Raw genomic sequence first — 15,867 nt, 5'->3', positions numbered from 1 at the left:
CTTGGTTAGTTCGAGCTTTATATACCTTTAGCCTTGTATCCCTAGGTGTCATATGCCAAGTTGCTATTAGATGGTCAAGTCAAGTGGCCATGTGGTTTGATGGTATAGGCTAAGATAGGGTGGCACTATCATTTGCCTTATGTTACCTTGGATGGGACGTCATGATAGGAGTCTGGTGTGGCGGTTAACAGGTGGAGCCCACTTAGTTGTTGGTGCAAGAGGTTTCCTCTGGAGGGTTTGTTCGAGGGGTTCTTCTGAAAGGTTTATCCATATCGTATGTAGGCTTACTGTTTAGCCCAAACAAGTAAGGTATAACATAATTGATATTCTAAACATTTGGCACCAAAATGCAATTCTTTTCTTCTATTAATTTGCATTATCTTCTTAAGAAGGAAATTAAAGAGGTAATATGAAAAAGTGAATGTTGTTAATATTAAATGCAAGAGTAAAGACTTATTTCAAGTAATTGTTAAAGTTTTTATTTGACACTTAAATAACATAAGTTCAAATGATATTTTTTCCTTGTTTCTAATATTGTAATAATAAAAAAAAACCATAATTTTCATGCTCATTGCAATGTAGCCACCCACCTTTATCACCCATCTTTTTCTAAAAAGTATCTATATGAATCAATTCAACTTATTATATAAAAAATGTTTTTATTCTCAATAAAAATGAGTAAATATATATATTGGTATATGAATTTTAATTTAGTACCAAAGTTTTTCTTTGTCCCATTAGGTAACTAAACTTGACTTCAAGGTTCATCAATTCGATACTTGAAATTTTTTTTATTCAATTAAGTACTTGAACTTGGCATTTTGGGTGACATTGGTGCCCAAACTTGGCTTCATAGTTTAAATTGGTTCAAATAAGATATTTACCATAAATACTAATTTGGATAAAAAAGCCAAGTTCAAGTACCATTGTGAAACGCAAGCAAGTTCAAGTACCTAATTGGACCAAAAAAAACTTGAAGTGCCAAGTTAAACCTTTAAGCCACGTTCAAGTACCTTATTGGAGAAAAAACAATTAAGTACTAAATTAAAACTTGAAACCAAGTTCAGGTACCAAAATGTATATTTACCCATCAAAAATCAGTTTTATTTAAAGGTAGCAACAAAAATGCTACTACTGGGTTTAGAAACATGAGAGTGCAACAACAGAGGAGCAAAACTAGAAAATACCACAAGAGATGAAAGAAAATAAAGCTCTCCGAATGGGACACCTCAAAACCATGCAAAAAATCAGAGCCGGTGATCCCCTTTTTGGTAAAGTGAACTGCAATCACATTAGCCTCTCTTAGCACCTTGTTACTCTGGTGCAAAAGGTCGTCAATGATATTCAAGCTCTTCCATAGCTTCCATGGTTTGGCAGCAGTGATACGGACCCATGAAACGGCAGCGAAAGCGTCGGATTCAACAATGAGAGGAACTTACAGAAACCATGGAGAAGGAGAATCCACAAATCAATTTGTCATCCCGGAGAAACACCACCGACAACCAGCACACCCTGTCTTCCCTTTCTTAGAACCATCAACATTAAAATGCCAAGAATCACAAGGGACCGACCAAGAAGCATTCCCTCGAATCCAGAAGAAAAATCCCACCATAAAAATCAGGAATTTTGAGCTCATCAAAGCAAAATCCAGTGCAGTGAGCAAAGAATGCAAAGACACCCCTTCACCGACAGAACAAACCTTATTTCTAGTAGATTAATACCAATTCAATTCTCGCAAGCCGTACGGTCGAGACGATGGCGACACAAACAATAAACTATATTAGTCAAAGATGGCTTATGCATCCTGCCATTGCACCAAATTAAGATTCTTACTATATGTTATGAATTGGATTATCATTGACTTTGAAATTTCAACTCATTCTCAAACTTCAGTCCTATTCACACTGCAGAACATATTAAGAAAGTTTAATACAATGCATAAGTGTTTCCATATATAGCTTCTCTCGGGCGTATAGAGTTCTCTTCAAATAAATAAAATATCCCCTATGAGGCATCGTTTTTGTTCTCCGCTAAGCTTATTCGCTTCCAAGAAAAAATCTCCTCAATTAGAACTTCCGGAGGATATATACCGTCAATTTTCACTAACCCAGATCAAAGCCGCGACCAACAACTTCCATCCAGACTCCATTATTGGTACAAGTTACTTCGGGAGTATTGTTTATAAAGGGACAATGGACGATGGAACCATTGTTGCTGTGAGACGCTGCGGAGGCAGTTCAGGAGGAGGAGTAAGTGAGTTACAACTAAATGAGGTAAAGTTGCTTTGCCAGTTGCGCCACCCGCATCTCGTCTCTCTTATCGGGTTCTGCCTTTCAGAAAAGGAGATGTTCGTTGTGTTAGAGTACATGAGCAGAGGGTCACTCGCTCATGTTCTCTACGGGAAGGATCATGTTCCACTGGCTTGGAAACATAGGCTACACATATGTATCGGTGCAGCACGTGGATTACATTACCTTCACACTGGAGCGAAGCGTGCTGTAATCCACCATAACATCAAGAGCTCAAACATATTTTTAGATGAAGAATGGTGTTCTAAACTTTCAGATTTTGGATTGTCCAAACTGCTTCCTCTTAGCACGTCAAAAGCCTTGACAAGAATCGACACAGATCATGCGGTGGGAACTAGTGGATATATGGCCCCAGAGCATCGCGTGCGTTTACTGAAAGAAAAATCCGATGTCTTCTCATTTGGGATTGTTTTGTACGAAGTTCTTTTTGGCAGACCACAATATGATAGCACACTGCCTGAGGAGAAACAATATCTGCTTGATTGGGCCATGGAATCCCTAAGCCAAGGAACCATTTATCATGCCATTGACCAATACCTCAAGGGAAGGATAGCTCCAGAATGTTTGAACAAGTATTTGGAAATCGCTTCTAGTTGTGTCCACCATAAAGGAAATTTAAGACCAGCAATGGGCGAGGTGGAGGTCACACTAGAGCTTGCCTTGGAGCTGCAAGAGAGAGCAGATTCCGAAATGGAGAGCATCTATCCTTACGGTGAATGTATATATGAAGAAGCATTGTTTTCTGGCTTTGTTTGGAAATTTTTGGGTCTTGATAGCCATAATTTTTCTGAATTCACTTATGACTCATCAGATTCTGAGAGCAATAATTGCAACAATAATAGTTAAATGCTTTGTCATATAGCAGTATCTGTTCGGGAAAAAAAAATGAAAGTCTGTGTTACAAAAAAAATTTCAGGCTCTTTTTGGATTGCATGAATTAATGTGTGTGCTCTACAAAAGCAGCGATATGAGGCCAATCCCTGCAGCCATAGGTTAGACATGTTGGCGGAAACTATTGCAGATTAGACATGTTGCTCGTCAAGTGGTTAGTAGTGATGGTTCTTGGCCTATTCCAGGAACTAAATATTCAGTGGCAGAAGTTTGGAGTATGTTAAGACCGGAGAAGGGAGAAGGTTCCATGGCTTAGACTGGTGTGGTTCAAGTTTTATATTCCCAAACAGACATTCATTTGTTTATTGGTTGGCCATTGCCACTAGGGACAGATTGATCTCATGGGGTATAACTCAAGAAGATGAGTGTGTGCTTTGTAGGAAAGAGAAGGAAACGAGGGACCACATCTTCTTTAGTTGCTGCATATCTTGGATTTATGCAAAATCCAAAGGAAAGCTGTTGTTTGGGTTGAAGAGTCACTATGGGCTGCTACTTAAAAAAAGAGTCCTTGATCACAAATATTTTACACATTGCTTTGAATGCTTTGATTTTTTATTTTTTTATTTTAATTTTTGTATGGAAGGAGCAAAACTAGAGGGTTTTTGCACATGTGGAATCTACTGAGTCCCAGCATTCTTGAACTAATTCAAAATGTGGCGGTGTTATGGGTGCAGACTTGTTGTAGTTGAAAACAACAGTGATTTTAGAAAAGAAAGCTTTTGAAAGTTTTGCGGGAAAATGAGGTGAAAACGACTGTTTGATATTGTTATTAAGATTTATGAATTTGGGTATTAGGTATTTGTCTTTCTTGACTGAGATGGTCGACTAATTTTTTTTAATGAAGAAAAACAAATGCTTAAAACTCAAATTGATTAATTTTAATAGCTCTAATCTCTTGTATTTTCCATTCTAATTTTGTTTCTAAAATAAAATAAATATGAAAGTAGATATTATCATTTTTTCACTATGGTTCTTATTTTAAAAATTCTCACTATAATTGTCACTTAATTTGTATTTTTTTTAAATAATTTAATATAATGATTTGATTATTAAAAAATATTTTATAATTTTTTATTTAATAAATAAAAATGTGTGGTGATGCAAATCCTTATGCTATTAATTCAATTGGCAAGCGCTCCTTAATTATTGCATGGCCAATCATGGATGGATAAAGAGTAGAGAGATGAGGACAATATTCATTGTTTAATCATCCCACCATATATTTATTGATTTATGAAATAAATTATCCAAAAAGAAAGAAGTGTTAGCTCCAAATCGTAGACTTTTTGGAATCGCATTATGCACACAAATTTAATACATTATAAAATCCATAGTGGCACTCAAAGAAATTGCCAAAAAGTTGAAAAGTAATACTCAGTAGTCAATACTAAGTTTGAAATGCACGTGAGAGGAAATTTTAGGTGATTTTAAAATTGTGTTTTTCTTTTAATTTCATAATATAGTTTTATATATTATTTATTAGAATAGGTAAGTTTTGAAATTTTACTTTTCAAAATACTTTTTTTTTTAGTTTTACTTACAGATCTCAAAATTAGTTTTACTTACAGATCTCAAAATCTCGAGTTTAATATAAATGTGTTTGGAAATTTTGACTGCCTTGTCATATTTCATGTTTGAGCAATAGTTAAACAAGATGTATGGAGCAATCAAAGTTTTTGAGGTTTGTAATTTGATTTTTAATGGATTATGATTTAATATTATTGAGTCTTGTTTGTAGACTTGATTATGGGTTGAGATATCCATCTAGGTTCGAAGTTCCGCTCAAAAAGTGGGAGAGTTTGAGTAAAAATATAAACTTTAAAATGGGCTTGGACAAGAAATAAGACTCGTTTTCTAAATGGACTGGGCCTTGGGTAGGATTTTTTGCTCGGGCCCGGCTCTAATCAGTTGTTTCATTGTTGTTTTGCTACCATTTCATTATTATATTGCTACTATTTTTTTGTTTTTGTTTGAATATTGTATAATTGTTAAGTTTGCTACTATTTTAGATACGTTTACTTGTTAAGTTACAACTATCTTAGTTGCTGCACATTAGTGTGTGGTTGAGTGTCTTTAGATTTTGTATTTTGCTATTTTATTGGGTAATTTTGTAATACTCTTTTAGGTATTGTTTGGAGAGCTTTATTAAATGTAAAGTGAAGCATGCACCAATATTCATTGTGGTAAAGGTAGTTTGGGCTTTAGCTAATAGGTGATTTGGTTGGATTGTTGAATAAAATCATTCTTCGAGAGTTACTTTGCATCATGTTTTACCTTGCTAAAAATATGTTTTGTCCCATTTCCTCTTCTAACAGAAGTTAGAACGAAATTATTTTGCATCCAACCATGTTATCTATTCCAACATCTGTATGAACAATAGTTCAAACAAAATGTAAATCAAAGTGTTTTCTATTGGCATCAGAGCAAGCTTTAAGAGTTGTTTGAAGGTGATCGTTTGTTCAGTTTGCAATCATGGAATCCATAAATAAAGGTAGTTCAATTACTCGATCCTTGTTGCTACTTGGTTTAACAAACTATACTTATTGGAAGGTTCTTATGAGAGATTTTATCATGTTTGTTAATGAAGTAGCCTGAGATGCTATTGAATATGGGTGGATTTGACCTATGGTAATTGCTGGTGATGACACCATACGCCTTAAAGAAAGAAGCAAATACACTTTTGTAGAAAGAAAGGCTTCTTATGAAAATTCATAAACTCTAGCTATTATTTTCAATGGAGTTGATTTGGACCAACTTAAAATCATTTTTGCGTGAGAATATGCTAAGGAGACAGAGAAAATCTTGCAAAACCAACGTGAAGGAAATGATGTCAAAACTTCATAATTTAACAACTAAGTTTAAAAATTTTTAAAAGTTTGAAAATGAAACTAAATTTGAGTTTTATGTAAAATTATGTGAGATTTTTAATGAGGCTTTTTGTCTTGGTGACTGTTTTTTCAAGGATATATTGATATGTAAAGTGTTGAGGCTTTACCAGGTTCACCATTAAAATCACGACAATAGAGAAGACAAAAGATATCATCACTTAAACTAGACAAGTTAATAGGCCCACATCAAACTTTTGAGTTGAATCTGGAGGAAATGAAATATGCACCAAAATTGTTCTATCTACTATTTCCAACACTACTTTTTAGGATAACACGTTTAGATTATATGGATCTATTATTGAATTTACTTTTAAATTTTTTAGTTACTAAATTTTGATATTTAAAAAAATTATTTGAATTAAGTTTTTTCTCTAAGCATTTACATTCCAATTATGATATTAAAAATTAAGGTAAATTATGCTCAATGTTACTAGACTATTAGTAAGTTTACATTTTGGTCATTCAACTTCAAAAAATTACAAAATGGTCATTGAACTATTTGAAAGTTTTTATTTAAGTCACTGGATTTGTAACACCCATAACCCGTATTCATCGCCGGAACAAGGTTATAGAGCATTGTCGGAGTTTACATATCAATAAACATATGTTTCATATAATATAACATTCATGTTAGAAACCAACCGAAATCAAACACATTGTCCCTTATACGAGTCCTCAGGGCCCAAAATATGTGTTAGAAACAAGTTGGGACTAGATCGGGTACTCAGAGAATTTTTTAGAAATATTTAAAATTTTCAACACTATAGGGGTCACACGACCGTGTGGCCAAGCCGTGTGACTCACATGGTCAAGAGACACGCCCGTGTCTCAAGCCGGGTGGGCATTTGAAATAGGGACAGATGGTCATGTCCAGCCCTTGTCCGTGCCCATGTAACTCTCTGACTTTGGTCACACGGCCAAGTTACATGCTCGTGTGCTAGGCCGTGTGAGCATACTGACTTACATTCATAAAAGATACAGGGGACACACGCCCGTGTCATCTAGCCGTGTGTCACACACTGTTGAGACACACGCCTGTGTCTCTACCAGTATGGACAAAAATAGGTCATTTTCTAAGCCATATTTCTCACCCAAATTGACACCAACCTAGCCTCAACAAATTACACATCAACAAGCCATAACAAGGCCTTCAACACAAGCTAAAATTATGTCTTAAACATGTATTATCACCACATACAACCAATATGCCCTTAGGCACCTCATATGACAACTTAAACCAAGTCAACCAAGTATCCAAACTTACCTAATTAACCTATCTAACCAAGTTACCAAAGTTCACTTTAACTCAATTATATACATACATATGTCACTTATACTAACATCTTACTCATACCTTAATTTCAATCAATGTGTATGTTGATTATATAAACAAAATATTATTCATAATATTTACATAAGCTAAATTTTGACCAAAATCGAACAAAAGCCTATACATACCATACAAACCGTATTTAACGTTTCAAAAACTACCGAGATAAGCTAGATAATGTGACTTGAATGTTGATCCGATCGTCTAACCTTCTGAAAAATCTACAAAGACATTAAACAATACAAATAAGCTTAATGAAGCTTAGTAAGTTCGACGGGTTAAACAAAAATTTTACCTAACCTACTATAACAAGTCAAATAAATAAAACCATTCATGTCAACTCCCTGTCATTCACAATTTTAATTGATAAATACATCCACACACAAATCAATTCAAAAATAAATAACATGTCTTTCAAATTCATTAAATAAACCACTTTACTAAAATTTTTCCATTTGAAGAATGACTTGCGGATAAGAGTACATCGTCAACAGAAGCTCATAAGAACTGGTCCTCCCGAATATGCCAACATAAGCTTGAAAGCTTAATAGCAGCTCATAAAAGCTTAACAGAAGCTTGTAAGAACCAAACAGAAGCTTATAAGAGCTGAACAAAAGCTCTTAAGAGCTAAATAGAAAGTAAAACACGAGAGTTCGCAACAAATGCGAAACCCCGATTTACTTGGGAAAAATATCATTGTCTCTTTCCAATACCATCATACACCAAAATACCAACAATAACTCATTTCCAACAAAAAAATAAATGCATAATATCGCTCATCAAATTTATACAAATATAAAATTTTAATTGTACAAACTTACCTAGATTGAATTGTAGTAATTGTAGAAGTTCCAGGACTATTTTGCTACTTTTTCTTTTTTACGAATATCTATGGGATCTTGATTTAGAATATAAAATTACTCACTTATTAGAATATATTTCATTTCCAATTCACTTTACAATTAATGCCATTTTATTTTCAAATTTACACAATTACCTCAACTTTTACAATTTTTTCAATTTAATCCCTTAATTAGTTAATCTATCAATTTAACTAATTTTTCAATAAATAATTTATCCATATATTCTAGGCCTTCATACAACCCCTAATTAACCCAAAATTCACTATCAAACTCTAATATTTTAACATTTTTACAATTTAATCCTAAAATCAATAGTTAACAAAATCAATTTATAAAATCATCATACAACATAATCAAAGCTCTAAATCCATGTTATTCATAAAAAATCTAATATTTATCAATGACAAGTTTCAAAATTTTTAATAAAATAAAAAACAAAGGTATAGTTTAGTTGGACCTACTTGTAACTAGACCTGTCCATGGGCCGGGCCCACAAAAAATTCAGCCTGCTAACCAGGCCCGGGCCCGGCCCGAAATATGGGCCTGAAATTTTCCCCAAGCCCGGCCCAAAAAAATATGAGGCCCGAGCCCGGCCCGGCCCGTTTTAAATTAAAATTAAAATTATTTTTTTAATAAAATTAAAACTAATTGTTATTAAAATTAATTGTTAGTAAAATTATCAAATTATTAATTGTTAATTGTATTAATTATTGTAATAAAATCTAACATTTGATTAGTAAATTTATCAAATTATTAATTGTATTAATTGTTGTAATAAAATCTAACATTTGATTAGTAAATTTATCAAACTATTAATTGTATTAATTGTATTAATTGTTGCAACAAAATCTAACATTTGATTAGTAAAACAAACTTGATGTTTTATTATTATTATTTTGTAACACTAGTCAAGGAAATGAAAGTAAATAAACTTAAAATAAAAAACTATTATATTTTAAAAATAAAAAAATATATTTAATATTTTTCGAGCCGGGCCCGGGCCAAAAAATCTTGCCCGAGGCCCGGTCCGTTTTTTAAACGGGCCTAAATTTTTGCCCAAGCCCATATTTCGGGCCTATATTTTTACCCGAACCCTTCCATATTTCGAGCGGGCCGTCGGGCCGGGCCGGGCCGCCCAGCCCATGGACAGGTCTACTTGTAACAATCTCAAAAACATAAAAATTACAAGAAACTAATAAGAATTGAACTCACGTGAAGTAAAAGTATGAAAAACCAAAAAAGTGTAACTAGTGAGCTCCAAACAACGATTTGAAAATTGGTAAGATGGATAAATACCATCGGCGAGTAGAAGAATATACCTTAGATCTAAGTTGATATGATGGTTTAGTGTCGAAGATCGGAGAAAAAACCCGTTTGGATTTTGGTTTGTAGATTTACGACTGTCAAAGTTGTTTCATGAAAAATAAAATTGAATTGTAGAAGAAAAGAGGAACCAAAGCTTACAAATGGTGTAGGTGGTATGAACAGAGGCCGCACAACAACAAATATAATAGTCTGGTGACTTAAATGAAAACTTTCAAATAGTTAAGTAATAATTTTGTAACTTTTTGAAGTAAGTGACCAAAATGTAAACTTGCTAATAGTATGGTGACCTTGGACGTAGTTTACCTAAAAATTATAGATCTTATCCGTTAACATATATATAGTTATCGATTGAGATTAGCAATAGATTTGTCTATTACAGTATGTCTATTACAGTATTATCATAGGTTAGGAAACGGTAGGTAATATTTGGGAACCATGGATATAGTAGACATGCTAGGTTAATAACCGTTGAGGTGGTAAAAATGTAATGAGTTTGCTTAAACATTTGTTGGTTTCTTGGTTATGAGGGGAACGTTGTGATATTCAGGTCGATAAGAATTTCCATTTTATCCTCTTGTAGGGTAGATGTTCGATAATTTGTTTGAATAGGATTAATATTCTTTTGGAGCTGTCTCGTTATAGTAAAAAAGGAGCCCTGGGCTCTATTCATCCTAGATGAGTTTGTTTGTCTGTTGAGTTGTGAAAGTTTTTGGTTGCATTTCAGTTCTTGCTTTGCTTAATTCAAATCTTAGATTGCAAACTTACTTGATGTTTTTATTAGGCCGCTGCAGTCAGCAGAAAAATCCAAAACTTGAGCAGCTCGAAGTCCACTCCCCACTGAGAGGATGAGGAGACTCATGATGTCAAAAGGGCCACTCCAGGTGATAGAAGCATATTGTTTTCAATTCTCTATCCAGCTATCTTAGGAATCTGATAAATTGCATTAGCATGTGCTTAATACATGATATTTAGTTGCTGTATCAACCTAGTAACTATAACAAAATGCACCTTATCCAATAATTGAGGCAACACCAACAAGCATTTAAATCAAGAAAAGTCTTAACAATATAAGCAAGAGAACTAGATAATCTTAAATGACAAGTCTTGCAAAGAAACACCCATAGAACTCTGAGTCATCTTTCTCCTTTTACTTTTCAAAGCATCAGTGTCTATATAACAGCCATGCAGTCCTGAACATTTGAACACACAGAATTTTCAGTCTAGAGTAAACAATGGACCGCAGATTTTTTCACTAATAAGAAGTAGCTGAAATCTTTATATGTTGAACCATTTAAATTATATAATTGAAGATTAAACAGCCAGATACAGAGATGCTTGCCAATGTTTAACAGTGGTAGAAGCTTGCTGCAGATGAAATACATAATTGTTTCTCTATGTGGATCCATAATAAAGTTGTTTGGTTTCTTTGACAAAGCACTCACTGATAAAAGTTTTATATCTAATAATAGCTATTTATAGATCTCTAGCACAAAGGCAATAATGTGACTAACTTGTAAAAGAAACTCTTGTTGTTAGAAAAGGCAACTGGTAAGGCAACAGTTGTTTGGTTTCTTTGACAAAGCTCTCACTGTTAGAAGTTTTATATTGTCTGGAGTTTGACTTAAAAAATTTATTTGTAAGGCAACTGGTAAAAATATGCCACCAAGCCTGGAATAAAGCTAGAACAATGCAGTTAGAGAAGGTCTTGAGTATGACATTAATAGCCAATATGCAAATTAAATCAACATTATAACAATTGAACAAATTAACATCAATAGTATAGAATCACTCACCATAATTTTGTCTCAGTTCAAAAATACAATGGAAGGCACATGTTGGACTTTGTAGAAATCTTCCCCATCTTCCTCAATACTACTTTTGAATGCTCTTGACATCCACCTAATCTCTACTTCCCGGAGGGTAGTGACAAACCTCAGTCCATCTGGAACCATCTTCAGCTTGTAGCAATCAGAAATACCCAAACGACTAAGAGTAGGCATAGCTCCTTCTTCAATCTTCCACTCATCAAAATTGGACAACCCACGAAGAAGTAACGTTTTTAGTTGGGGGAAACTGTTCCTAGAGCAAGTCATTTTCTTTCCCATGAATACTTCCCATCCACTTAAGTACTTTAAGTGAGGCAGCTTCCCAAGCGCTTCCATTGGATCTTCAACAAGTCTAGATCCCCATAAAGTTAACTTGGTGAGAGATGAAGGGAATTCAATATCTCGGGGTAAGTTCTTTATTCTTCCTTCTACATGCAGCTTGCAAAGACGTGGACAGCCTAATAGTAGTTTCCTTAAATCAACTACTGTATCCGGAAATGAAAGGAGGTCAGTTTTTAAGGACAGGGACGTCAGGTATGGCAGTATCTTATTTGGAGGTTCAAAGATTTGGACAAATGATTCAAAGCGTCTAGGGTCATTTAGAACAAGTTTTTGGAGGTTGGTTAATAGGAGAAGATCCCTAACATTACATTTATTAGCAGGAAAATTTACAAGAGTCTGCAAATTGCTAAGACAGGCCAACTGTAAATTATCTGTAACATCCCCGCACCACTTAGGAAGATATAGATGTCTCAACTGCGCCATCTTCCATAAAATATTAGGCACTTGTACAGTTGATTCCCATGACACTTTATCAATTGTTTGCAAGTTCAGAGTCTGCAAGCCAACCAGATTGACCAAAGATGTCGGCAATTCTCTTATACGTGTTTTCTTCAGACTTAAAAATCTCATCTGAACAAGAAATCCTATATCTTCAGGTAATTTCTCCTCAAGTCCTTTAATTCCTTCAAGATCCAACACTTTAAGCAATTTGAATTTGTCAAACACAGATTTCAAAAGGCGCTCATTATGTATTCTATGTTTTTTTGGACGGAAAAAGAATAAGGACCTAAGGTTAGGATTTTTCTGGTATTCTGGCAAACCAGGATCTTGGTTGTTTTGATCCAAATGGATAGCACATCTACGGATCTTGCTTACAGGTGTTGGTCTAGAATATGTAGAAGATGGGAGAGAACCAATAATATGCATAAAATTTTCTTGTTTGGCCTTTGACAAACATAAATCACGCATAAGGTCATGCAGGCGACAAGTTTTTATGGTTCCTGTTGAACCCTTCACTCCCACTTGAACCATCGACCTATTTATCATGTCATGTAAGTAGCCTTGTGCAACTTCCTCCATGGTTTCATACCTTTCATCTACTTCTACTTCATCCTGTGAGGATACAAAGCCTTCTGCAACCCATTGCCGAACTAATTTCTTTGTTGGTATTTCAAAATCTTCTGGAAACTGGCTCAAATGTAAGAAGCATGGTTTCAGTTGGTAAGGTAATTCATGGTAACTTAAAGCCAATACCTCAGATAGTTTAGCTTGTCGTCCACTCTCTTTTGATCTTGCCAAGTGTAACTTGATATTTCTGTGCACCTTATCCCACTCATTCACTGTTTCTTTCGTTGCCAAAAGTCCACCAAGCACAATGATTGCCAGCGGTAGACCTGCACAACTTCCCACCATTTCCCTCCCTAAATTCTCCATATCTTGTTCAACTACAAAGCCTGGAAAACACAAATCAAAATGAAAATTAGAAAATCCTATGTTTCCTAAATGAACCATAGATATAACCAGGTGCCTTCCCTAATAATCAATCACTCATTTTGGGCTTTGACTGGTTGTTTAGGGTGGACTTATCATTAGGATGGATATCCTAAATCCAATTCTTCTTACTCTTCTGTTCTTCAAAAGAATAAAAAAGATTATCTATTCTACTTATTATCATGCTTTGTGAAGAAGTAACAATTAGGGAAGCTTATGTGCATGCTCTGTTACTTCATATATTTTAACAAATTAAATATCTAAGAAAATTAGTGAGACAAAAAAGGAAGGTGTAGAAAAAAGCATTATTAGATAAATGTTGGAACAGACACGAATGCTCAAAGGATATTAAAATATATGCACATCAAGCATGACCAATTATAGTACTGCTAAAGGTAATATGTATCTAAATTTTGCGGCAGGTAGCAAGGTATAACTTTTTATTCTTAAAAGTTGTTAACGACTTCACCAGATGCCTTCAACTTCTATTACCAAGTTCTTCTTGGTGGTTACTTTAATCATGTTAGTTTTGATTTTGCCTCTTGATTTTGATTATTTCATATATTGTTTAGTCATGCATGAATGACATTACTCCTGCCAAATGCTCGAGTTGGAATATGAATCATAACAAGGCTATAGCTTAATATGAACCTAGTCAATGTGCTTTGCTTCAATTATGATCTGTTTGAGCAACTCCAAGTGAACCATGCTAACTTTAGTTAAGCTGTCCAGAAAGCCTTGCTTTTGGCAATAGTTTAGTCAAAATTTGTGAAAACAAAAATATAAGTAGTAATCATCTACTATTTTGTCCCTTTACCCAAATTCAATTATCCTATACTGCACAATTCTATTTTCCAAACATTGGCTTTAGATTAAATAAGAGTAAGATATAGGCTAAACTTATGTTAGTTGGACTCTATTTTTCCTGAAGTACTCCTGTCCAACTACTTTGTCTGAAACACATTCCAACATGGGTATGAGTATAAGATTCTCTCTAGATATATAAAAAAACCTCAACAATGTAATAGTATCGCATGCGCCCCCAAGTCAGGTAATATAGGGCTAAGCAGATAGCAACATGCAGAATTATGGCTAATGGAGTCAAAAGACTTTGGCAATCAAGATGTCTAGGAGAATGAATAATGGAATAATTAACTACCTGATTTGTCTTTCCTTGGAAATGCTTTCAATTGGAATAGCTCCCAACTCTGTTCTTCATTTAAACACTCTGGTTCATGAAGGAATCCATTCTGATCAGCATCCAAAGCTACTTTCCTATTGCGGGTTGTGAGCAATATTTTGCTACCAACAGTTGTTTCATCAGGGAAAGCAGGGAATAAAGTCTCCCACGCCTCACTGGTCCAAATATCATCAATCACAATCAAACATTTCTTCTCTTGCTGAACTTTGTAAAGCTTCTTTGCTAATTCCTCATCCCTCATTCTCAAAATTTCTTCCTTCTCCTCCTTTGATGGGGTGATCAATTTCAGCAGAATTCCTTCCCAAACATCTCTTGGTCTGCATTGTTGAGAAATATAAGCCCAAGCAAAAGCTTCAAAGTGTCTCCTAATATCTGCATGATGGTATAAGGTCTTTGCTAGGGTGGTCTTCCCAAGACCTCCCATCCCACAGATAGACACAACACGGCAACGTTCTTCTTCATGAATTAACTTCACCATCAGTTCCTTTATGTTTTCTTCAAACCCAACAATATGCTCTTCCACAATATGGGAATAAGACCATCTCAGCTGCCTTTGCCTCTCTGATAAAATTCTAGACCCTTCGCCTTCTTTTCTTGCTGTTATTCCATAGGTCTGCAAACTTCTGGTCAGGTCAGTGATTCTAGATTTGATTTTATCAATCTCCGATGCAAGATTACGAAGTTCCTTACTGTGGGTAATCGAGTTTCTGATTATCCCACCTTTCTTGGATGCAAATTTAACAATATAATTGTCAATCACATCTTCAACATCATAAGCAGCCTCCCTTATCTCTGAAACCCAGTTTTTAACACTTTCTTCTTCATCTAGTCTTTTGTCTGCATCTTTGAGGAAGCACTGCATCCGCTTTAGTTCGATTTGCAACTGCTTGACTTCTTTCTTAACCCCCAATAACTGTGCAGCCTCCTCAATTAATAGGTCTCCGAGCCTTTCCACAAGAAAAGACACCACAGATTCAGCCATGGCTACTTTGGTTTTGCAACTAAAACAGAGGCAAAGCTTATGTCCAGTCAAGCTGAACTGAAGTTGAATGAAAATAAACGACTGCTTAACTGAATCCAGTTATGTTATATGAAAATCATTTTGAAGAAGAATAATAAGAAAAGAAAAAGAGACTTAAGAAACCAATAATTGATATCCAACGGCATGAAGCAACTCAAAGTCGTCGCTTTGCTTTTCTCAATAAAATGCTAGCGGGCAAGAGAAAAATAAATTAAAATAAAAAATTAGTCAGAAAAGTCGAATGTCCATAGAAATTAAAAATGGTAGTTGGGAGCTGCATTTTATGACTTATTTCATAACATCATTCACCGACAGTAACTGGGATTGGGTTTGATCTCAGTCTCTGAAAACGAACATTGCAACGAATACTGAAAATTCAGAGAAGAGCCTGTCGTGTCCCTCCTGTTTTTCTAAAGTTTCCGGTTAAACAAACAAAATT

At 34.7% G+C, this 15,867-nt stretch overlaps 2 protein-coding genes across 3 annotated transcripts; one reads left to right on the top strand and one right to left on the bottom strand.

The window, feature by feature from the left end:
- The first annotated feature begins 710 nt into the window (after positions 1 to 710).
- Positions 711 to 4,076, top strand: LOC107910994 (receptor-like protein kinase ANXUR2). Its single transcript, XM_041106332.1, has one exon. It carries the CDS (start codon positions 2,007 to 2,009, stop codon positions 3,153 to 3,155), a length of 1,149 nt encoding a protein of 382 aa, XP_040962266.1. The 5' UTR covers positions 711 to 2,006; the 3' UTR covers positions 3,156 to 4,076.
- A 5,925-nt stretch (positions 4,077 to 10,001) lies between these two features.
- On the bottom strand, positions 10,002 to 15,733 carry LOC107912682 (putative disease resistance protein At1g50180). Of its 2 annotated transcripts, none has more exons than XM_041106331.1 (3): positions 14,366 to 15,733; positions 11,401 to 13,169; positions 10,002 to 10,537 (listed from the first exon to the last, which is right to left on the bottom strand). In XM_041106331.1, exons 1-2 carry the CDS (start codon positions 15,387 to 15,389, stop codon positions 11,413 to 11,415), a joined length of 2,781 nt encoding a protein of 926 aa, XP_040962265.1. In that variant the 5' UTR covers positions 15,390 to 15,733; the 3' UTR covers positions 10,002 to 10,537; positions 11,401 to 11,412. The 2 variants fall into 2 exon arrangements, with proteins under 2 accessions (XP_040962265.1, XP_016696471.2); XM_016840982.2 differs by having other exon boundaries at positions 10,513 to 10,797.
- Positions 15,734 to 15,867: the final 134 nt, after the last annotated feature.

The sequence above is a fragment of the Gossypium hirsutum genome, chromosome D11 (assembly GCF_007990345.1).
Source record: "Gossypium hirsutum isolate 1008001.06 chromosome D11, Gossypium_hirsutum_v2.1, whole genome shotgun sequence".
NCBI classification, from domain to species: Eukaryota; Viridiplantae; Streptophyta; class Magnoliopsida; order Malvales; family Malvaceae; genus Gossypium; species Gossypium hirsutum.
The sequence above is the reverse complement of the archived record's forward strand: the minus strand, read 5'-3'. Positions and strand labels throughout refer to the sequence as shown.

Bases quoted from the DNA above. Each gene is read 5' to 3' on its own strand.
- LOC107912682 (XM_041106331.1), bottom strand. From the start codon at position 15,389: ATGGCTGAATCTGTGGTGTCTTTTCTTGTGGAAAGGCTCGGAGACCTA. The intron at 13,170-14,365 runs GTAGTTAATTAT...TGTGTTTTCCAG, and splicing joins TCCAAGGAAAGACAAATCAG to GCTTTGTAGTTGAACAAGAT.
- LOC107910994 (XM_041106332.1), top strand. From the start codon at position 2,007: ATGAGGCATCGTTTTTGTTCTCCGCTAAGCTTATTCGCTTCCAAGAAA.